The 25,483-nt window shown below is 31.9% G+C and overlaps 1 protein-coding gene across 1 annotated transcript in view; it reads right to left on the bottom strand.

The window, feature by feature from the left end:
- LOC143192548 (uncharacterized) overlaps window positions 1-25,483 on the bottom strand; it is a 118,244-nt gene that overhangs the window by 70,201 nt on the left and 22,560 nt on the right. Inside the window, exon 3 of the mRNA XM_076397946.1 lies at window positions 12,574-12,886. Coding sequence (XP_076254061.1) covers window positions 12,574-12,886 — 313 coding nt within the window. The remainder of the gene's footprint in view (window positions 1-12,573; window positions 12,887-25,483) is intronic.

The following is a 25,483-nucleotide window of genomic DNA, read 5'->3' as shown; positions in this document are numbered from 1 at the left end:
TATTGTTACAGAAACATCCGATTAGACAGGTTCAAGAAGCAAAAATAATTTCATCAAAAATTAATTCCTGAGAATTAATTCATAGTATAAAATTTCCATGTATGTCTAATTCAACATACGTTTATAGTTATTCGTATTGAAGAGACGATAGTTGAAACCTTGGGAGTGTTTTTTTCAAAAGCTACACATAAATGATACTATTTATGGTAGAATTTTTTAAATTAATACACCAAGGATTGATTCCTGATTTTTATGGTTCAGCTGTACGCGTAGCACTTTTTTAATTATTCTTTCTTCCCTATTGTTGATTTCTTTCTGATTATTGCTGCCTATCTCTATGGTATTTTATGTTAATGTTCTCATTGTTTGTTTTTCTAACATACTGTTGTTTTTTTTTAAAACTAATCATTGCTGAATTCCATCACATCATATTGCTGAAAAAACATACTAAGAAAAATAAGGTTTCCTCAGCTATATTCTTTTTCATAGCGCAAGTTTCCTATAAAGTCTGAGACTCGAGTATGAACTTTAAACTTTAAAAAACTTTTAAACTTTAGAATTCTATCGAATAATACGCTGAACCTTTAAACTCTTACATCTCAGCCTGGGCATTTAGAATTAAACAATAACAAACTTACTCAACAATGAAATAAATAAAATCTGGCATACCGCAAGGCAATTTATTGGATTCTGTTCTTTACCTATACCATACATGTGACATGCCACAAAGCGAAAATGTTATGGCTATATTTGCTGATGACACTGCGATATTTGTTATTGGAGACGATAGTGATGAAGCAACCAGAAAACTGTAACACGCAAATAATAATATAAATAAAAATTGAATAAATGTTAATGAGTAAAGTACTTTTATTCCATATAGCAACATCGCTAGGTATCTCGGAATGAATCTTGATGCAAAACTTCGTTGAAAGAAACATACCAAAAAGAAAAGAAAATGAATTGATATGCATCTCGATAGCAGATTAACTTGGAAACCTCATGTTAGACAAGAAGATCAGATTCAAAATGAAACAATTTCACCGGGTAATCGGAGGATACTCCCAATTTGACCTAAGAGCAATGAGACTGATTTATCAGTTCACAATAAAACCTATTTAGACGTATGGAGTGTAAATATGGGGTTGTACTAAGTCAGTAAACCGACGAGTATACCAATGAATTGCACGGTTCACGAATTTATCAAAGATTTCTCCATAAAACATGAAATAATTGACTGATCCTAAAAATGAAAAAATATAACGCGTGTATTAAAAATATTTATAATGATACTAATGAATAACTCAATTAAATTTTATTGCGTCGTAAAGCGCCAATGAAAATTATAAGACTTGTTTAACTTATTTAAAACTGCTTAACGATATGATATGACATTAATATTCATAAATGTTATTCAGAGTTTTCTATTAACAATTCTATACGTATATTTTATTGTTTTATTTTGGGCTTCATCTAAATATAATGTGAAATATTAACGAATGGTATGTTAGATAAGAAAAAAATATTATAATTCTTATTTACAAGCTGGGTTATCTTAATACAAAATTATCCAGACAATTAACTAGCTAACCAGACTAAATTTAGTTAACTTCTCGTCGCGTGTTCATAACTGTGCTTCATTGAATGGTGTATTACACCACTCAAATTGATTTTGGTCTTTAGTTTCAAATTTTCAACGTGATAATTCAATATGTAGCCAAAGTAATAAAATAGTTCTTGTACAAGAGAATTCTGTTTCTGTTTAGATGACGTATGAAAAATATGTCGGATTAATCCATCCGATTGTTATCCACTGATTACTTATAGTCCTTCCACTAAAACAGCAAAAACACCTCATAGATGGCATCAAATATATTACCAAATGCAGTTTGTAAAAGTGTAAAATTTGTTTTAATCTCGGAGTGGATTTTTCCTTCTTATTTTACTAGTTATGAAGAGACAGAATGCTGTCTGACGCATCGTAACAGGTAACCGAAGCAGTCTATGAATTTCCATTTGTGTTGGTACTGGTTAATCCTGTTATCAAATGTCTAAAAAATTATTTGAAGCAATAGCGGTAAGAATTGGAGGTTATAAACCGGTAAACGTTGTAAACAAATAGTATATTACACCACATCGGCCGAAAGTTGAACTCGGCTTCGCCTCGGGAATCATGACGAGCAGGACCGAGATTTCAACTTTTGGCACGTGTGGTGTATACGATTTTTTTTCATAGCCGGTCGGAAGTACGTTATTAATTTAACTTTAAATTTTGATGAGCACGTTTTTGATTCCGGTCCCCGACATCAATATACTTCTTCGGCAACGTATCTGTATTTATTATCAATCGCGCTTCTACATCAAAATTTCGTATAACATCTTTCTCGTCTGTGGATTTATTAGATGATAACGTATTGTTAATTTTTTCTGGATTATTGAATTATATTAAGTGACGACAAAACAACATTGATGATTATTTTTAGGGTTAGAGGTAGCAACGTTAATAACAGCCGTAAACAATTTGTTGTAGCGACAGAATAAATAGTCCCTAGTTACGTGTATAAATACGCATAAGAAATTTTTTCCTTCCGCCGCTATAGAGGGCACCCGCGCCCTTCTTCTCACAGGGAGTAAATGTTTAACTTTCCTCCCTGTTATTAGGGACGAAAGTACGTACTTTCGACCCAGGTATGAAAAAAATTCTAAATTAATAACATTGTAACCTGCCGATGATAAATTTTGATAGCGTGCATTGGCTGCTTTATTGGACAAAATATGCACTACTGTTCAAAAGTTGGCACTACTGTTCAAAAGTTGGCACTACTGAAAAAACATACAAGTTATGATTTAGGACACCGTTAATGAACCCTAGACTATGTTAAAAGTTAAAGTTAGTTAAATAAATTAAAGTTAGTAATAATATATATATATATATATATATATTTATAATTATATATATATATATATAGTAGTATATATATATAATATTAGTAGTAGTAGTATATAATATAAGTAGATATAATATTGTGGATTATTTATTCGGATTGTCGTTCTGTTCATTTCTTTTTAACATGCTCTTTCCATTTGAGATTGACGTCTAGTATCATGCCCAAATCTTAAGTTGTCACCGAGTCTAATGTCTTCCATTCAATATGAAATATTCCCACAATTATGCTAAACTCGATGGGAATCGATTATTCATTTTACTGTCAAGTTCGTTCCGCTCTAATTAGATAGGATAGAGGTCTGGCGACTGTGATTGTCATTTTATTATTTGAAAAATGTCTTCGTTTTCCTTGTGCTCTAAGAACACTTGAAATAATGTTGACGAATATCTAGTGTTATTGTTTTATTGAACAATAAAACTTCAGAAGGAATAGCATTTTGCTGATAGTTCTAGTTCAGTTTTCCATAAATCTTAATCATACGACCAGTCCAATGTTACCCAAACCTCGTCAAACTATTACGCTACTACCACCATGCTTAGCAGTCTGCACAGTGCACAGTCTATTGGATTTGAAATCATAAATGTTGACTCATCCGTATGTAGGACGTCTTTCTATTTTCTTTTTTGCTTCAGTGTTTATGTATTTTGGCCTATTCCAGTCTATTTCTCTTATAAGTATTAGTTCGTCTCAGTGCTTTTTCTGCTAGGCATTCCGTCAGACTAATAGACAGTAAACGTCTCATTACAATTGTAGTTAAAAATGGTTGTAATCGTGTTTCATTTAAAGCAGCTGTAATTTCAGGTGCAGTTAAGACTTGATTTCGCTTCGATAATATTACAATAATCTTGATTTAATTCAGTAGCTCGTTTATATGTAAGAGTATAACCGGTCAATTGAAAAGTGAAAAAAAGGATAAAAAGGAATTTCGCGTGTCGATAAAATATTGCATTTGAAGGGAAATAATACAATTGAAGCAAAAAACTTGGCTTGATGCCAAGTTTTCGGACACTGCCCCGGGAAAATCAACCATCAAGGATTGGTATGTTAACTTTAGACGTGGTGAAATGAGTACCGAAGACGGTGAACACAGTGGACGCCCAAAAGAGGTTGTTATCGACGAAAACATAAAAAAATCCACAAAATGATTTTGAATGACCGTAAATTGCAATTGAATGAAATAGCAGACACTAAAGATATCAACTGAACGTGTACATCATATCATTTAGGAATATTTGGGTACGAGAAAGCTCTGTGCAAAGTGGGTGCCGCGCGAGATAATTTTTGACCAGAAATAACGACGAGTTAATGATTCGGAGCAGTGTTTGAAGATAATCAAGCGTAATAAACCCGAGTTTTTGAGTCGATATGTGACAATGGATGAAACATGGCTCCATCACTTCACTCCGAAGTCCAATCGACAGTCATCCGAGTGGATTGTACACAATGAACCCGCTCCAAAGCGTGGGAAAACGCAACAGTCGGCTGGCAAGGTTAAGGCGTCTGTATTTTGGGATGCGCATGGAATAATTTTCATGGACTACCTTCAAAAAGGAAGGGCCATCAACAGCGACTATTACATAGCGTTATTGGACCGTTTGAAGGACGAAATCGCCAAAAGACGGCCGTATTTGGAGAAAAAGGAAGTGTTGCTTCATCAAGACAATATACCGTGTCACAAGTCAGTAAAAACGATGACAAAAATCCATGAATTGGGCTTCGAATTGCTTCCTCATCCACCGTATTCTCCATACCTGGCGCCCAGCGACTCTTTCCTGCTTTCAGATTCAAAAGAATGCTCACTGGGAAGAAATTTTCGTCGAGTTAAGAGGTAATTGAAGAGGTTAGGATAATCACATTTGAAGGGAATTATGTTGAATAAAAAAAACTAATTTTGCCAAAAAAATGTTTTTTACTATGGTAGGCCGGGGACTTTTCAATTGACCTTTTAATGTACACCTTTATATCAAGTTGTTGAATTATTAAAATTTTTACATAAAGTCAGTGAATAGCGTTTGAAGACATAGACATAGATATAGACAATCAACAATTGGCGGTACCCTTAGTGGTCTTAAAAAACGTGTGATTGTCATTTTTCGAAACAAGGCACAATTATTTTTATAAGCGCGGTAACTAAAAATGAGGTTTTTCCAAACTTTTGCATTGTTTGTTATTTTCTGTACAACTAAATAAATTTAGCCAAATCTGATAATAGAAATTTTGAAAGCGTAAATAAGAGTAACTTCTTGTTCCCTTATTGCCTGTAGTTATTCATTTAAGTTTATATGCAGTTTTACGGTTTGTATGTTTTACTGGTCACCATATGTAAGACGTTAAGCGCCCTTATTCATATTAACAATTTATTTTATTACTTATTATGTTAGTATTTTTAAATAAATAAATACAATATTTACTTGGCATATTTAACATTTTATCTAGATAAGAAACTGTATGAATCACTACTTTATTCCATTTATTATTTAGTACAATAATATCGATAAACCAGGAAAATAAACATGTATGACGGATGATACAAAGTTATAGGTGCTAAATCCATGGGCGCTATAAAACAAAACAAAAGAATAAAGCCAGATTATTATTGAATAATCATATAGACCAGTTTGGATGCTAGAATTTCGAGAGAAAAAACTGCTTACGATAAAACTTGGTATCTATTGTAAAAATTTTAAAATAAAAAAAAATCTCTTGATATAAATAATAACGTTAAATCTAATCTGGATGAAAACGAAGAGACCTGAATCTTACATGGAGGAAGAATTTTTAGACAGAAAATATTTATGTGATATGTGTTACAACTAAGTAAATTCCAGTAAAACGAAATACGCTAAAATCAAGCAACCAGGAATAGCCGTCAGATCGGTGACAGAAAATATATAAACAAATATTTTAAGCTTTATTTTTATTGGACTTGGCCGAAACGCTGCCAGCTCTAACTCTTATACGGCAGATTATTCGTCGTTTCTGTTATATGTAATTCAATCACGGACGTGCAATTTTTAAAATAAAAATTTTGCAACAGAGCAATTTTAAATCGGAAGATAAATCTTTAGATGTTATATTTGAAACGATTTTAAAACGAATAGTGGTGTTTAAAATGTTATTAACCGAAGTTATTTAATTTTAAGCAATATTGTTTAAGATTTTGTGTTACTTTCGGTTATACCCGTATTGTTGGAACTTTTAAAGAGTTTTGGCAAGTTTAGGTAAAAAACGATTAAAAATAGTATGATCATGTAAAATTACATTTTAATTTTTTTGTAGAGAGAGAAAAACCTGATACGTGCGAACATTTCATCCTAATAGATTAATTAAATTCGAGAATACCAAAAATCGTCTGTCCTCATATTTACAGGGTATTTAGATTTTCGAAAGCAAATTTTGTTTTAATTTGGTGAACACGGAGCAGAATTGACATGGTTCTGGAGACATTGTATATCATTGTACTAGAGGTAATTCTAAAGGTTTTTTGTGTGTTAGGGGTGTTAACTTAATTAATTTATGTTTTTTTAGTAAATGCATTCCCTAACAAAAAGAACTAACCGAATATTACAGATATAAATACATTAATTTGTGCATCAAGAGTTAAAATTAGTGTTGCAAAGAATATTAATAATCATAAATATCTTCGGAGACTGTTAATTCTTCGTTGATGAGTAAGTTATTAGTTCCCACGTGGAACATAAGACAAAGTAGAAAGAAATAGATCAACGAAAGCCAAAAAAGGTAAATTAAAGATAAGCTACCAAGGGCAAGATTCCAAAAAATACATCTACTAACAGGAAAAAAATTACGGCTACATATATTCCATAGATGGAACACATAGGATAAATAGAAGAAATTATAAATTTTTAACAATAATTTTGTACAAATTTTAAAGAATTGATAAATATTAAGGGGTTTAGGGATGAATGCAATTCAATTATATTGATGATTTACAAAAAATAGTCAATAGTTCATTTAATTACTGTAAATACATTCCTTTAATATACATTTCTAAATTGTAAAAAATATATTACATAACTGTGTTCGTTATTGTTTTAATAAACATACTAAAGTCAAATATCAATTTCAAAAATTGTTTTATTAACATGTTCCTTGTTTTAATATACAAATTAATTATTCCATATTTATGTTTATAAAATAAAAGTAAAGCATTATCTGAAATTGTTATTACAGTTCTGAAAATAATTTAATTTATTTTTTTTTGTAAAAGTTCAGTTTATTAATTTAAACTTAACAATACTTGAAACTGATATTTGAATTGAGTTGATATTTGAAACTTAATTAATATTAGATTTAATTAAGTGAAATATAAAAAGGTTATTGACTGTTAGTTCTTGAGATAGTTTGCACTTATTTTAATATGTTTTAATATATAGACATATATTACTTTAATTAATATTATATATCAAATATAATTGTTATGTTGAAAATATTGTCAAAACAAGTTTTAGTACCATAACAAATCCTTTTTAAATTATCCTTACTCTGCTATGTGAAAAACTTGATAAACTTAATAAATAAATCGTGGTCAAATTTTGATCAGTGGGCGATCAGTAGTAATAATAATTGATGATAATAATGTGCATGAGGTACTATAACGAGACTAGAGAGGAACATCTCTGGATTCATGTCCGTCCATTTTGTTATTATTTTTGCCTTTGAGGTAAAAATCGAAAAGCTTATAGAAAATATAAAAATTCCCTAATATATGACTGGCAATTTATGTGATACAAATTCTGACAGATAAATAAAAAAAGTCCGCGTAATATTCGCATTTCAATTTAAATGGCATTGAAAATGAGACAGATTTCTTGGTTACGAGCGATATATGACAAATCTTGGTTTTTCATCCCACATCCTATTTAAAATCTGCAGTATTGGTTTGATATGGCAGTATAAGGCTTGTTTTTATTTTCCAAGTTAAATTTCAATAAAAATAATTAAATTAAACGACCGAAAGTAAACACGCCATGACTTCCTAGAAGAAGACTTTTATGGTTATTTGCATTCTAGCTATAGAAAAGTGTTAAAAATCTAAAATGAAAAAGTTTAACCTTATAAATCTGGATATCTAGATATTTTGTACAATTAAAGTACGGATATTATTTATTAGGCAGTTTATCAATAACACTGTATTCTTTTTATTCTTTTTATATATAATGTATTATGTTTGCTTCAAAATAAATACTATATTAAAAATAAATATAACGTTTACTTCATAGATTTAAGTTTATTTATAGACAAAGAAGTATATGGACCAGTAACATAAACATTAACTTTTTTGATATATTTTAGTATCTTCTTTTTACCAAACTAGGGTTAATCTACCAAACCAAACCAAACCAAACCACGGTTATTGGCATTAAGCTTAGCGCCGGGCGAGAAACCAGCTTAGAAATTATCCCAGAAGACATTCGATCTCATCTAGCCTGGATACCGTCGTGACTGGGATGATATTCTTTATGGAGTTTTGCACTCTTGCGTTGTGGACAATCATAGTTATAAGCTATCATGGGGGCAGGATTTTCCGCGACTAATTTTCAACAGTAAGAGGACTGTTATGTCCCCTGACCCTGCGCTAACCATGCTGGTCTTGTAACTTTTATACCGAATCACTAGGTAAAAACTTTTTATATAAATATATTATTCTATACAGTTAATATTATGAAATTTTATATTTAACAGGTTATTGAAAAGTCCTCAGCCTACCATAGTAAAACACATTTTTTTGGCAAAATTAGATTCTTTTATTCAACATAATTCCCTTCAAGGGTGATACACTGATTATAGTGACCCTTCAACTTTTCGATACCATTTTTGTAGTACGATTTGTCCTTTGCTTCAAAATAGGCCTCAGTTTCGGCGATCACCTCTTCATTCGACGAACATTTCTTCCCAGCGAGCATTGTTTTGAAATCTGAGAATAGGAAATAGTCGCTGGTGGCCAGATCTGGAGAATACGATGGATGAGGAAGCAATTCGAAGCCAAATTCATTGAATTTTGCCATCGTTTTCACTGATTTGTGACACGGTGTATTGTCTTGGTGAAGCAGCACTTTCTTTTTCTTCAAATGCGGCCGTTTTTCGGAAATTTTTGGGTGTTCCACGTTGATGTGATTTAATAACCTTATTTCATGTTTTAAGGCGAAATCCTCGATCACTTCGTATATCCATTTAATTTCTGTCATCGTAATGTCCTTCGTTGGTTACGTAACGATAAGCATTGCTCATTAATCGTACAACTTTGTTTTGGCTGCGTTGGATTACTAGTTGACTTGATGTTCAACCCCATATTTGCAACCTGAGGTCCAAATTGGCTTTATGATTGAGCGATAAACCAATCTCTGATTTTAGGTTAAGTTGACAGTATCTTCCGACTAACCAGTACAGTTACTTGACTTTGAATCTAACCTGCTCTGTGCTTTGTTTAACATGATGTTTCTAATTTAAGCTAGCGTCGAGGTATTTAGTTGATACTTCTTGAGGAATCGGGCATCCGTCAACTCATATAATTAGGTTTTCGTCATTTCGCCGCAAACGCTTGACAGATTTGGAGTTATTAAGCTGTATTTTCCAGTATCTAGCCAATTTGTAGGCCTTGTTGATTACGCTTTTGCCATGATAACTGTGTCATTGGCAAATATTCCAAGTACTATTTTTTTTGTTGTTGCGGAACTCCAGCCGAAATACGTTTAAGTGTTGAGAATGCCCCTTCGTGCGAGACTCTAAATTTTCTTTCGAAAAGTTATGATTCCAGCAGTGGACAGTAACTCCGCGATAGCAATTTGCTCATTTTATAGATTAATTCCAAATGCCATACCCGGTCAAAAGCTTGTGATACGCCCAGGAATATTGCAGGACAGTATTTATTTTTTTCGAATCCCTTTTCAATAACCGGCGTTACTCTGTGCACTTGGGCGATTGTCGAGTGGTGATCTCGAAATCCAAAATACCGAAATCTGGTGTTATTATAAATGGTATAACACGTTTTAACAGCAGCGACTCGAATAATTTGGATATCGCAGGTCGCAGCGAAATAGGCCTATAAGGTCTAACTTGCTCTGCCGGTTTGTCAGGTTTTTTAAGCATAATTATTCGAGCAATCTTAAAACATTCCGGAGTATTATTCAGTCTCAAAAAAGCATTGAATATGTATATCAACATGATGATTGCTTTTTCAATAACCCGGGTGAAATATCATAAACTCCAGGAACTTTTTTAGGATTGAAGTTGTTGTCTATTTTTGTAGCAACTTCCATTGAACCCGTTAATTTCGATCATTTTTAATAGTCGGAACTTTAATAATTGGTCTTTTAAATCGCCGAGTTGTTTTGCACAACGAGTAATCTTTGTCTGCTCCGGGCTTAACTCACTTACATATTTTCTAAAGTTTTGTAGAGATGATGTAAATTGCCACATATATACCAACATATTTATTTGACCTCTCTAAACAATCTTATGCTGACGCCTTTAAAATCAACATAATCTAGGCTCAAATACAATGCTCAAATTCAGCCGTATCTATGCGGCAGAGTCAATAAAAATTGGACCACTCGGACCCGTATTTCATACACAGTTTGTGTCATTCCATTTTAACATTGGTCTGCTCTTATTGAAAACCCCCTTATAAAGTTCTATACGCTAAGAATTAAACATCAATTTGCATTTTAGCTGTATGTATAAATGTATTCTTCTTTTATATATAAAAATGAATTGCGATTCGTTAATCGGATCGATTGTCCAGAAAAGGTTTATTTTGTGACAACATGTGAAATAATTTAGAAGAAATAGTAAAAAACAATAAAAACAAAAATTTGCAAGATAGATCATCGGCTACAAGCAAGTACAAATTCGGAAGTTTACCGTCATCTGGTATATAATCGTCACAGGATGTCTGTAAAATATTAATTGGTTAAGTTTTTAGTATTGGTCAGTACTTTGAGTTATATTGAGGAGGATACTTTTAATATAATATAAAATAAATTGTGTATTAATTAAATATAATCAAATAGAAAAAAAAAACAGTTTAATTAAAGTATCGGGTTGAAAAATCGCACCCGTAACCGGATAACCTTTAAGGATTCCAATAACATGAAACACATATTATGGCTAATAGGTCAATTGAAAAGTGCACGGCCTGACACATAAATGGCGCTACTAGAATTAAATCCATATCTTAGTTAGCCCTAACACTCAAAAAATGCGTGTATAAATTTGACAGCTCTCGGATCATTAGTTTGTGAATTATAGCATTTTGAGTCAAGCAACTTTTGTTATTTTGAAAACAATGGATAAAAACGAATTTCGCGTGTTGATAAAATATTGCTTTTTGGACGGAAAAAATACAGTTGAAGCAAAAACTTGGCTTGATGCCGAGTTTCCGGACACTGTCCCAGGAAAATTAACCATCAAGGATCTGTATGCTCAGTTTAGCCGTGGTGAAATGAGCACCGAAGACAGTGAACGTAGTGGACGCCAAAAAAGGTTGTTACCGACGAAAACATTTAAAAATCCACAAAATGATTTTGAATGACCGTAAATTGGAATTGGCAGAAATAGTATATCATTCACGAATACATGGATATGAGAGAGATCTGTGCAAAGTGGATGCCGCGCGAGCTCACTTTTGATCAAAAACAACGACAAACTGATGATTCGGAGCAGTGTTTGAAGATGATCAAGCATAATAAACCAGAGTTTTTGCATCGATATGTGACAATCGATGAAACAAGGCACCATCATTTCACTCCGAAGTTCAATCGACAGTCATCTGAGTGGACTGCACACGATGAACCCGCTTCAAAGCGTGGGAAAACGCAACAGTCGGGTGGCAAGATTATGGCGTCTGTATTTTGGGATGCGCATGGAATAATTTTCATTCACTACCTTGAAAAAGGAAGGATCATTAACAGTGACTATTACATAGCGTTATTCGACCTTTTGAAGGACGAAATCGCCGAAAAACGGCCGCATTTCAAGAAAAAGAAAGTGATGCTTCACCAAGACATTGCACCATGTCGCAAGCAAATGAAAACGATGGCAAAAATCCATGAATTGGGCTTCGAATTGCTTCCTTATCCACCATATTCTCCATATTTGCCCTCCAGCGACTATTTTCTGCTCTCAAATCTCAAAAGAATGCTCGCTAGGAAGAAAGTTTCGTCGAATGAGGAGGTGATCGCCGAAACTGAGGCCTATTTTGAAGCAAAGGACAAATCGTACTATAAAAATGGTAACGAAAAGTTGGAGGGTCTATAATCAGTGTATCACCCTTGAAGGGAATTATGTTGAGTAAAAAAAAATTGCCAAAAAATGTGTCTTACTATGATAGATCGGGGACTTTTCAATTTATCTGACCAGAGAAAAGTCTCAACAATGCAAGAAAACTGACTGGGTGGCCTGGCTTTTCACCGGTGAAGGTGTTACATTAAAACATAGCGACAAATGACAGTGAACTTCGGTAATGCAGAAAAAATGCTTCAAAATGTTTTGGTAGACAAAAATGTTATGTCATAAGTGATATATTTCTAAGTCTATTATATTCTATTTTATTTTAATTATAATGGCCGTAAAAACAACAGTAAATTGAAGTTCATACACTTACCTCTTGCCTTCTCACTGCATCTGTTTGTGTAGTACATTCAATCGCCTCTTCTGCTCTTTCGACACTCCCTTTTACGATTTTTTTCCCACTTCCCTTTTTACCGTCTGATTTAATTTCACTGGCGACAGCACCCCCCCGCTTACTTTTACCGTTTTCGGTGGGTGGTTTTTTTTTGGTAGCTGCTCCACTCACTCCGGCTTTTAATCGTTTTAACGATCCAAAAAAAGATGAGGTAGCAGGAAGCGGAGACGGTTGAGGTCGAGGCGGTCGAATAGATGGAGGATGTTGTGGTGGTAATGTTCTTGGAGGGTTTCTAGAAAATAAAAACGAACATTATATGCTGCTATGCATATGAACAATTCTTTTAATATTATTATTAATTTAAAATCTATTTAAAACATTGAAATATTTTTTGAAAACATTAATTTGTATTTATAAAATATGTAGTTATTAATATTAGTTTAAAATTATTAAATAACACTGTGTTGTTTCTGCGTTAGAATCTCTTTTATATGAACTGGGGTTTTAATAGACTGGGCCATGGTCTACGGCAGGGCTGGCCAATTTTCTGTATATAAGATCTATTTTTTATTTTAAGAATTTACTATAGTCTATCCAAAATAACTATCGAAATTTCTAAATTCGTTTTAATATCAGATAATATATTTCCTTCTCATTTTAACATTAGTTATATTTCCTTCTCATTTTAACAAAAGACACACAATGCTGTCTGTAAACGCTAGAATAACATTTAATTAGGTTTTGTTAATCATACTATTTATTAATAATTCACTGCAGATATATTGTTCTTCATACTAGAAACATGAATGGTTTTATTCCTTGAGCAGAGTTACTGTTTTCCAAATTCAAGAGCGGCTACCATGCAGAAATGAACCATAAGCTTTTGCCTTGGTTTGAAAGTCAGCTATTAAAGAACTAGGAAGAACCATCGGTTATTGATTGGACAATGTACTATTTCGGAGCACATTGGTGAAGATCCCAAACAAATGGATTGGCAAAGGCTATAATTAAGAAATGGCTTACATAACGTAAATTAAGTTTTGAAGATACCACATTAACGAGTGAATCATTTCAAATTGTTACTCGGTAATTATAAATTAAATGTTTAATTGCGTTTTATGCAATTTAATATTTTAGAAATAGGCCTGAAAAATACACACAATAGATCAGATGGTGAACTATATACAGAGTGTAACATATTCCTCCCTATTACTGCTATGGCATGTGGCAAACAGCTACTACAATAAAGATGCAGGTCGTGTAAGGTATACATGCAAGAATTGTTTGAATATGTGAAAAGAAGGATCATCCCTTCAGTTTCCATAATCCCTAATCTTGTCCAATAATCCCTTCGGTTTGGATATATACCATCAGATATACTGAGACGAAATTGGCAAATAGTGGAATTGTGAACTAGTATTAGACTGAATAAAACTTTCTGTATGTGGGATTATGATTCACTGTTGACAATTAACAAGACTGAGATGAAAGTGGAAACAGCTAAAGAAATTAATAGAAAATCCTACAGTAAAGTGTGAAAGACTTATATGCATAGATATGTGTGTAATTGTTCAGAATATACATAAACATTTGATTAAGATGTATGACGATAGAATGAATATTAACCGTTTTGCAGATATGGCATATTTATTAGGGAGAATGCAGTGATTAAATCTAATTTTATTACGAAAAATGTGAGTAACATAAAAAACATAGTAACATAAAAAATTAAGGAGAAATACAATGATATCAGAATGACTTGATAATGAAACGCAGCGATGGAGGATACAAGAACTAATCTTAAAAAATATAATATGCCCTCTAATGAAAATAAAACTAATGTATTCGATATAAAATTGCTAATTAGGTGCATTAGATCTCCAGGGAATATCATAGATGGTTTGGAAAACTCTATTGGAGTTTACCTACAAACAACCTATTAACTATTGCGGCTGTATAATTAATTTTATTATTAAAGCAATAATATATGCATTAGATGTACTGTAATATTAAACAAAATTATAATTTTGTTTATCCATTTAATTTACATTAGTACGTTGTTACATATTACAGCCAAAATAAGTTAAAAGTCAAAGTTAAATGTTACAACACTGCAATATTTTGACATCAAACATTTAGATGATGTGAGTTCACTGTTTTATTGGATAGACGTTTATGTATATGTTTATATACTGTTTCTACATAAAGTGCATTCCAGCGGGGTATGGGTGGATAACTAAAACATACATCCAAAACTATTTATTATTCTTTAAATCACTTATTAAATTTTCGAGATAAAGGTTAATAAAGAAAATAAATTTCCAGAGCCAACTTTTGCAGCATGTACGAAATAGTGCTATCTATATAATTTTAAAAGTATTGAATATTTTTATCAACTGTAATATATAAGTAAATATAAAAAACGTTGTTATAAAAATACCCAATAGGGTTGATAATTTGATTCCATTATATTACTTTCACGTTTTTTAAAGAAAATATATTATGAATGAATAATATGACTTACTTTTTCTTAAAGTATCATTTTATCACTGAGTACATCTATATATACGGTTTATCTACGTAACAACAACAGTTATATGAAGAAACAAACAACTTAGGTTCAGGGTTCACTTAGTTCCAGATTCTTAGAATCTCCAGTGCCATGTTAATCACGATATCTTCCTCCTGAAGAAACGATGAAAGAATTGTACAAGGCCGTCGTCCCGTCTTGACAGCTTAACTTAAATTATTTGTAAATATCGTCTTTGGAACTTTTTCAAACCATGGAGGCTTCCTAATTTTAATAGGTTAGGGCTAGGGAACGTTTGAGCATTTTCACTCGACCGTGATTTTATAGGCTTCAATTACGATACTCTTTCCTAAATTAAGTTATTAAATTTAGTTACGTTATTAAGTTAATTATTTCCTAAAACAAGTCTTCTTTTCTCGATAAGTAAGTGGATTTCGGCTAATTTAATGAATTTAAAAGAAAACAGCTTTATGATCTCTTCGGAATTCTACCCATCTTCCGAGTGACAAGTTTTGCGTTCATTGTTAGTTCCGATTTTATATTTCTTCCCCACCTCCTTTGTACCAACTGTGGTTTATGTGGTTCGGACCTATTTATTAACATAGGTTCCGAACTACGAACCTCAGCATTAAGCATACCAAATGGCGAATGATCAACAGAGAGACCATCCCAGATATCAAGGTCTCGGCTGATGGTATGACTGGGATGATTTGCGCTGTTGTATTTTGCATTTCTATGGACAATTATAACTAGAAACAATCAGAAACAATTAGAGAGATCAGGATAACTGATAAAGTATATATTGCTTTAACTTTAATTTTAGAAATAAAAAAAACATATCATGAAGTAGCTAAGAAGGAATAAAATGCGAAATATATAAATGATTAAGATTTATCGTTTGCCAATAAAATAGTGTCTTATTTTACAATAAACTGTAATTGCTAACCCAATATAAAATGATAATTTAACATCGACTGTTCGCACAACGTGTTTTAAATGAATAATAATAAAAACTACTTATTATGAGTAATACTAAATATGATGGTATTTTTTATTCGAGGCCCAACCTCTATGTGCAATGAAGAATTTTCACTCTTGCCATGTATGTAGATATAACAGGAAGCTATTAGTGGAAAGACACCTGCCCATTCCATATAATTTTGCCAACTGAATATTAGATCAGATGTCTCGCAGTAAACTATAAATATTCTGTCTTATAATATGTAATATTTTTTAGATATTTTATTAGATCCGCTTAGTACATTTATAATTATAAATTAATTTATGACTAGTTTTCTATTATACTTGGCACTAGTAGGTATGTATTTCCCGAAATAAAATAAAATTAGACTAACTTAATTTAATTGATTAATTAATTAATAATAACACTTATACTATATAATTTCTGATAATCTTCTGATTGTTCCTGTGCGTCGTCCATTAGTTATCTTACTTTTAGTGTTGATGTTATTTAATAACCTCCTTTTATGTTTGCGGCGAAATTGAATTGGATAGCTTCTTAGATCCATTTGATTTGGAGGTCATCGTGCAGTTCTTTATTGGTTCTGTAGTGATAAGTATTATTTTATTATATTTGCACCTTATAATGCATTTAATGTGATGTATCAAATTCAAGTTACCAACGGATGGGTTAGCGAAATACAACTAATATTCATTGAGGCATTGCGCATTTCTAAAATATATTATATATTTATTATATTTAGATTTATGTATTTTTGCCATAACGCAAAATTGACATGTATATATTTATAGTTATCAGGATTTTCCAGTCTCTGGTCCATTTGTGGATTTTGTTGACTGCTAGTAGTAATTTACCACTGATTGTAGTTTTTCTATAGCTTTAGGCACATATACGACATTTGATTTAATATTCATATTATCGGAAATGTCGACAGTGTACAGCAGATATAGGAGTGGCTCCTAGACATCACCCTGCTAATAACCATTAACCCTGCCGAATTCCAGCCGAAATAGATTTGAATATTGGGAATGTAATGTCCCTTCATGCGAAACTTAAACAAAAATTTTCTTTCAAAAAGATATTACTCCAACAACTGACAAGTTCCTCGGCAACAATTTGGTGATCTTGTGGATCAACTGCCAAACCCAATGCCTGTGGATGTCTCCATGAATATATCAAGCAATATTTTTTCCTCAAATGTTTTTTTAACCGATGTTGTTATGTACTTACCAATTATTGAGTGGTGATTTCGTGGTGAAATTCAAACAGGAGGTCTGGTATATTTTTAAATGGTTTAAAACGTTTTATTTGTAGTTTCTTATATAATTTGTTCTGCCAATTTGTCAGATTCTTTAAGCATATAATATTCAATGTAATGAACATACTTAACATTGGGTATCCCAATAACTCTCCACGGTTTTTATTTTGTAATATATTTTATTTATTACGTAATTGCGTGTTGAAATTTTTTCGTCTTTTGATGTGATCCAAGAATCGATCCAACATTTGGGTTCTTTGTAAGAACTGAGATGCTGCTCGGTATAAATGTTAAACTAAATGTGTTACACTAAAAAAAATCAGTTGATAATATTTTTACTGTTATAAGAACAGCTTGCATTCTATTCTTGGCTCAAATGAATTTATTTCAAATCATTTCACGAAGACTCAGAATGATTTAGCTGAATTTATACTATCAGTCCTTTCTCTGATGTTCGATTGCGTATTTTGCAAGTGATGACAAATTCATTCTCTTAAAAGAAATTATTTACTTAGCTCAGAATACGAAGATACGAAAAGAAAAACTATGTGATGCAAATTTGTTTATACTTGAAGATTGTGTTGTTGACCGATGTATAATCTTACGATATGATGTTTTAAATTAGAAAATTTTACATTACAGCGCGAACAAAACGTCATTTATTTAAACAATTAAATTTGTATTTGTATGTCCTCCTACTACGATAGTCGCGTGTTCGAATTCTGCTGGGGCATAGTTGAAAATTATGTTTGTGATTGATAATAATTGTAACTGTCCATAAGGCAAGAGTACAAAATCCGACAAAGAAAATCACCCCAGTCATGTCAGCAACCAGGCTGGGTAAGATCGGATGTCTTCTGGGATGATCTCTAAGTTTTTGTCTGCTCATACGTTTGATACCTTGTACATTGTGGTATTATCCTTTTGTATGTGGTGGTCCACATTTAACAATATTATTTGCTAATGTATTTATCCCATACATTTCTTTGTTGTGCGATGTTTAATATTATGTAAATTTTTATCAACTCATGGCCTTGTTCAGCTAGGGCTATCTTCATTGTATTAAAGTCCATCGCGTGGTGTAATCTTTTCAAAACTAATTTAAACGTTTTTTCGGATCTTAACTTGAATATGTCATATTACGAGTTTCTTCTGTCTAGTTCTTTCACCAATGTTTTATAGTGTTCCGCGTCAAATAATTGTGTTTTTATGGTTTCATAGTTACTGTTTTTATGGTATAATTATTGGTGATAGTTTTCAGTAGGTCGTGGAGGTGTTTTATAACTCCTACCTGATAAAATGTTATTGGTGATGGCCTGGGGACTACTTTTTCCGGGCTTGGTTGTATACTGGATTGGATTTCTTCCGAGAGGCCGCTAAAGCCATTCTTTGTTTCTATTGGCTTTTGTAAGCAATAGTCACTAATGGTTTGTTTTTAGGTGATGTATTCATCTGTGCTCCTTAAGTGTTTTTTGCTTATTACTATAGTTTATTCTGTTTGTGGAGTATCTGTTGTAATGTATAGGAGATTAGGTTGATATAGTATTATTCGCTATCTCTAATTTGTCTATTTATATTCTATTTGGTTATTTCCAAAAGAAAAATGTTTATTTCGTGCACTTCATTTTTTACTAAAGTACTCTATTAACACTTCCTTTTGATCAAAATATTGCTTAAAAAAAGATTGCTTTCTAGGACTATCAATAGAAGGTAGATAAGTAATTTAAGAAAAAAGATGCGGCGATCTTTGTATCGGGTCACGTACATAATATGTACACTAATAATATATACATATGTAAATAGAATGTAACTAATCTAGCTCAACCTATTAATCAGATAGAAGAATCTATTATTATTCATAATAGAAGAATTTCCTTTTATGAAGGTTAGATTTTTAAATGTAGTATCAGACGAACTGTCCCTTGTTGGGTCATGAACAAAATTTGCTAAAGAAAACAATCTCTCTAAGGTCCTGATGAACACAAATTTGTATACAGAATTTTGCTTTAGTCCATTTTTTATGCCTATGGTTAACCATTATTCCAGCCTGCGAAAACAATAAAATCTTGATCTTTAGTAATACTGCTATTCCTGTTACTCCCAAGCATGTTTTTTTGCTTTTAAGCATATTCTTTTCCTCTCAATTATTGCGATGCTATCTGACAACCAACGTATTTTGTAACTAGGGTGGTAACTTGACGCCAAAATGACTCCATTTATTTCAGGTGACAGTAATTATAAACCTAACAGTAAAGAGCATCACGTATTTTAAATTAAAATTACAAATTATATTTTAAGAAGTAATTGAAATATAATCTAATCAAATATAATTCATAATCAAAATTAATTACAGGTAATTCAACTAATTATTCATACTGCCCAAACCAGCGTGTTAAAGCCAATGAAATACAATATATCCATGTAACTTTTACTTCGCGTAGAAGTACATGGTTACTAGTGAATATTAATAACTGCCAGTTCACCCAAGTGGAGGATGTATCATAACATGCATCTGGACCTATTTGAAAAAAGCACATACTGACTAAACGAAAACAACTCGTATCAAATATATTGTTCTGTCGCACGCAAATCGAAGTTATCCTTACATCACAAAATATCTCTGTAAAAATTAATAGTTAGACATATTTAGTCCTAGGGAGTCTAACTATGGGGTATTTTTAGCAAATCTTTTCAAAAGTTTTCTGTGAGTGGCGATTAATAATAGATATACTAGGACAATCAAAAAGCGAAAAAAGGCATGGGTTAATCTAGGAGATCCCTCCACATCGACAGCGACGTGTAATATTTCCATAAATATGTCCATAAAGACTTGCTGACTGTAAGGCATGACCAACAAGGTGTATCTACTTTACGAGCTACTAAAACCAAAAATGTTATGATGTTACTGAAGATATCTATCCAGGTTGATTGAACAGATTGAATGACGTACTGTTGCAAAAAAGACCAGTAATAGCGAAATCAAAGTTGTACTCTTGCATAACAACGCTAAGCCATACGTCACAAAAGTTGTGAAAGATGTTGCAGGTCGAATGAGAAGTTCTGTTGCACACATATACATCGCCTTCTGATTACAGTTTAGTATGGTAGACAGTTTCACAAACGCTGAAGAAGTGTGAAAATGGATCTATTGGATGGGGAGCAAAAAAGGAGGAAATAGTAGAAATTAATAGAGAACAGTTTGATTAATACACTTATTTCTGATAAACTTCTATTTAAAGTGAACAAAATATTAAAATAAATGCAAAGATATGTTTAATAATCTTATAGTGTTTTAAAATAGGCGAAGCAAATAAATTGATATAAATAGCGTTTTAAAATAGAATTTGCCCGCTTGGTTTATTTACAATTACGCTACAATTCTCAAATCGTTTAATATTAGTCATGCTCATCAATTTAATTTAGAGAGGTCAGATATGTATAACCTTGCTTCATTCATATTTCATAAATTACGCCATAAAAATAGGTTCTGCTTCGTGAGTGGCGAAAATCAATTGGAAGAAAACGGTATGGTTTCAATCTTAAATGATAACAATGACTAATATTTTCACCTGAATAGAATTGTATTTGGTATTAATTCTCTGTCTCGCTAAACTGACCAAGCGTAGCTTCTGACTGTTGTTTCTGGTCAGGTGTTGTTCCTTTCGTGACATTTGGTATTTACACGTTATACTTAAATGCATCTGTTTTATGAGAATATGTGATATAATTATCATAAAATGAGAGGAGGTGAAAAGCCCACTGTTACTATTTATTTAGCAGGTACTACATAACGTCCTAACAGCTGTTTAAATCCAAATGAACGTAAAACGATTTACATATTTTTTAAAGGCAGTATATTAAAATTTGCGTTCAGAACGATCGACTGAAAACGACTATCTACTGTTTAGTAATTGTCTACTATTTACTATCGACTGTTTCAGTCGCTATTTTTGGTTCGACCGATTTTATTACTATTTACTATCGACTGTTTCAGTAGTGTACTTTGAGTTACTATTTTAGGTTCTACTAGTTTCATTCGACTGATTCTTTTAATATTCTGGCTCTGCCGTCCTAGCCGCGATCTTGAAAAAAAATATGCCGAATTACTGCTTACATAGATTTATATGTAATATATGTGGTTTTATGTTTTTTTTTTGGTAGTTTGCTTGTAAATTACAATATACTATATATTTTGGAACGCTATTTTTTAATTTTATTAATGTAATAGGGGGAAAAGAATAAAATTGTGAATGATAAATAGTAAAATACTTTTTATTGTTTTAATGGCAAAAATAGGTAATATTTTTCTTGATTGAGTTTTTTCTTTCGATCTAACTCTCCCGATTTTTATTCAAGTCTTTTGATTACCAAAACTGTTTTCTTAAGATCTTGAAAACTAAATTTACATTCGAAATGTTCCATAAATTGCATCGATTCCAAACGATTTGAAGATGTTTTTACAGTAGCAGTTGTTAAATTTCGTAAAAAAATATTAACGGTAAGGAGGTGATAACCATATTCAATATTAATACTAAGTATTTCTAATAAATTAATTTTCTGATAGGAAAACTCTTCTTTAACATTCAATAATTTATTTCCATGTCCATTAAAAATACAAGAAAATAATAAATTAGTAAGAGAAGGAATACGTACATCTTCGCCTCACTTATTGTACGGTTGGGACAAATATAATCATTCTAATAAAATATAACAGCCAATTGCATCTATATAATGTCTTCATTACTTTCCAACTATTAAAATTAAATTAAACCATGAAACGTATTTGGGATAACTATTTCATTCCTTTTTCATAAATTCAAAGTAGCACTAAATTATAATATGCCAATATAACACTGCCAATTGCTTATTTAATTTAATTTAAAATAATCTGATTCAAGCTATTAGTTCCGTCCTTTCCTCTCTCGCAATTTACAATGACAGGAATTCATACATCTTCGTCTGATATCACGAATTGAAAAAATTGTCGAAGCGTAATTATTATTTTCAGTCGCTAATTTTTTGACTATCGACTGTTTCGACTGTTTTCAGCCGATAGTTCCCAACGATACTTAAAATGTAGGTGTTAATTAAATACTACAAGCTTTTTCCTGATAACATAAAAGTAATCTTCACGAATTATTGATTTCTAGTCATTTTCACTAGTGGGGTGAAAATTCTGCTAATTAATATTCAGTTGTATAGCACAACTTTGTTTTCATAAATACTCAATTCGCTATCATAGTTTATTAACAGCATCTTGTTGACTTGTTAAAATTTTTAACACGATGATTCTACATAAGTAATCCCTAAAGTGAATCAGTTCTAACCCTCTTGTATATTTATAGTGCACAAAATAATTAAATATGACTTTTCAGGTTAACTTCCCACTGACAAATTGGTCAACATGTCCAGGACAGAAATTATTATCAATAGTCACATTACTTTCTCACCCGAAGCTGAATATAATTTTGTATGCATTTTTATGGGGTCTTTCTGAAAACATACATTTTAAATGCAAGCAAGCATGTCCTTGATTTAAAAAACGTTATCCTGAATTGTTCTTTCTATACGATAAAATCAATGGAAATTTCCATTGATTGTTCGATTTGAGTAGTTAGTTTCAATCCAAGTGTTAAGTTCTAATATAAACTTATTTTCTTTTATCATATTCATCTTTATATCATTCTTTATATTTTTAAATTTCATTTACCTAGAATATAAATAATAATAATTTATATTTCCCTATCACTAATTTAATATGAAAAAATGGCCTAGCTCCTAAAAGCATTATTATTTATTAGGTGACTGCATGTAATTTAATCAGCGATATCTTTTTGTGAAAATGCGAAATCTAATTGTAACAACTGTTTTTATTTAGTATTATTGAGTTATTCAGAGTATGTATGGTAATTATGGCATATTCAAAATTGCATTTTCAACATTCATTATTTTTGTTATTTGATTTGAAGAACTCATCAGACTTAAAAGTGGTGATTCTGATGTCAATGACAAAGTTACTGTAAAATTTATAAGATTGAACCCTATTTCAAATTTTTAAAGTATTTTTAGATGGCTTAGTAGTTGACTAACTGTATCCAGGCATGTACATATGATGCGATCCATATCCAAAAGGAATGCAAATGGCCATGACACGAATTTATTGAAAATGCCATTTTGTACCGCTTCAAAATCGCGGTATCATTGCTTGCCGACGTTGAAAAGTGTATCAAATTTAATATACTGCCTTTAAAAAATATGTAAATCGTTTTACGTTCATTTGGATTTAAACAGCTGTTACGACGTTATGTAAAGAGTAAGTTTTGCCTGCTAAATAAATAGTAACAGTGGGTTTTTCACTTCCTCTCATATTATGATAATTTTAAGCGTAAAAAATCGTCAGTTATTTCTGGAGAGCCATTCACTTTTTGCTATTGCATTTGCTAGATTTAATTATAAATTACGATAATATAAGTGACACGTGAAGACTGACGATTTTGCCATCTTTATATACAGTACTAGTAAATGTAATATAGCCATCACTCAGCGGTTTCAAAACAAATCGTTGCGTACCATAATCGATCCTAGTTATGTCTCGAATGAAGCGATACCGTGCGATATCTCTTTAGTTTCTATAACGACTGTAATTCATTGTGTTGATTTCTTATGTTAACATCAAAGTATTACAATTATTGGATAACACTCGAGCAGGACACAGACTCAAAATAATCAAATAATTTGATCTTGTAGCGCAGTGGAACTTGTTTAATAGGAAAAGCAGCAGTGATAATTCATACAAGCTCATTATCACTGAAGGCACAAGTAAGGACCTATGGGTCTTCCCTGCTACATATCTAGTATTTAAGTTATTGTAAAAACAAATTATAGGTTAGTCGGTAGCCGCTAGTAGTACTAATAAAAATAGTGTTAATATAAAGTATATCGAAAGAGTGTCAGGGCATCTCAATGTACTTACCAAATGGCTAAATGTACATGATACTAATGAAGGGCATCTTGACCCATTCTTGTACTAAAACATGCGATGGTTCAATTATATTGAGGTCTGAGCATTTTGCTGGCCAAGGAAGATGTTTTATGATGCTCCTTAAACCAACAGTGAATCTTTTTGGCTGTATGTATAAACGCATAGTAAATACTGAAAAAAGAGCCTAATGTGTAAAATTTCGATTGCCTATATCTCGGAAACTATAAGAGATAATTCAATTTGGCAATTGACTACGTAATTAGCATGCCGAATATTACTTGGAATGTGAATTGGAACGAAATCCGTAATTCATAAGACCATTTTACAATTTTAGCCTATATTAAAAAACAGTTCATCATTGAAGATCTCAGATATTCATTAGCAGTAATCCGGCCACTGATGTGAATGGCCAGCTAAATTCCACAATATTGCCATCCAAACCATCACGGAACCTCTATGCTTGATTATAGGAGACGCAGGTATTATTTTGTATTAGGTGACTGCATGTAATTTAATCGGCGACATATTTTTGTGAAAATGCGCAATCTAATTGTAACAATTGTTTTTATTTGGTATTATTGAGTTATTCAGTATATGTAGATGCTAATTATGGCACATTCAAAATTGCATTTTCAACATTCATTATTTTTGTTGTTTGATTTGAAGAACTCATCAGACTTGACCAGAAAAGTGGTGGTCCTGATGCCAATGACAAAGTTACTGTAAAATTTATAAGATTGAACTCCATTCAAACTTTTAAAGGATTTTTAGATAGCTTAGTAGTTTACTAACTGTATCCAATCATGCACATGTGATGCGCTCCATATCCAAAAGGAATGAAAATGGCTATTACCCGAATTTATTAAAAATGCCATTTTGTACTGTTTCAATATGGCGGTATCATTGCTTGCCGACGTTAAAAAGTGTACCTATTATGATAATTTTAAGCGCAAAAAATCGTCAGTTGTTTCTGGAGAGCCATTCACATAGACATCGAAATGGAATATTCAAGGCCATAAAGTATTGCTGTGTATATAGTGGGATCAGCAATGTGTAGTGTATTACGGGCTGTTACACCTGAATGAAACTGTTACTGCATATGTTTACCGACGTAGTATCAATAGCTAAAAGTGTAAA

The sequence above is a fragment of the Rhynchophorus ferrugineus genome, unplaced genomic scaffold (genome assembly GCF_030347505.1).
Source record: "Rhynchophorus ferrugineus isolate W39M unplaced genomic scaffold, kcgeb_rfMv2 rfM3, whole genome shotgun sequence".
Taxonomy (NCBI): domain Eukaryota; kingdom Metazoa; phylum Arthropoda; class Insecta; order Coleoptera; family Curculionidae; genus Rhynchophorus; species Rhynchophorus ferrugineus.
This window is presented reverse-complemented; position numbering and strand designations above follow the sequence as displayed.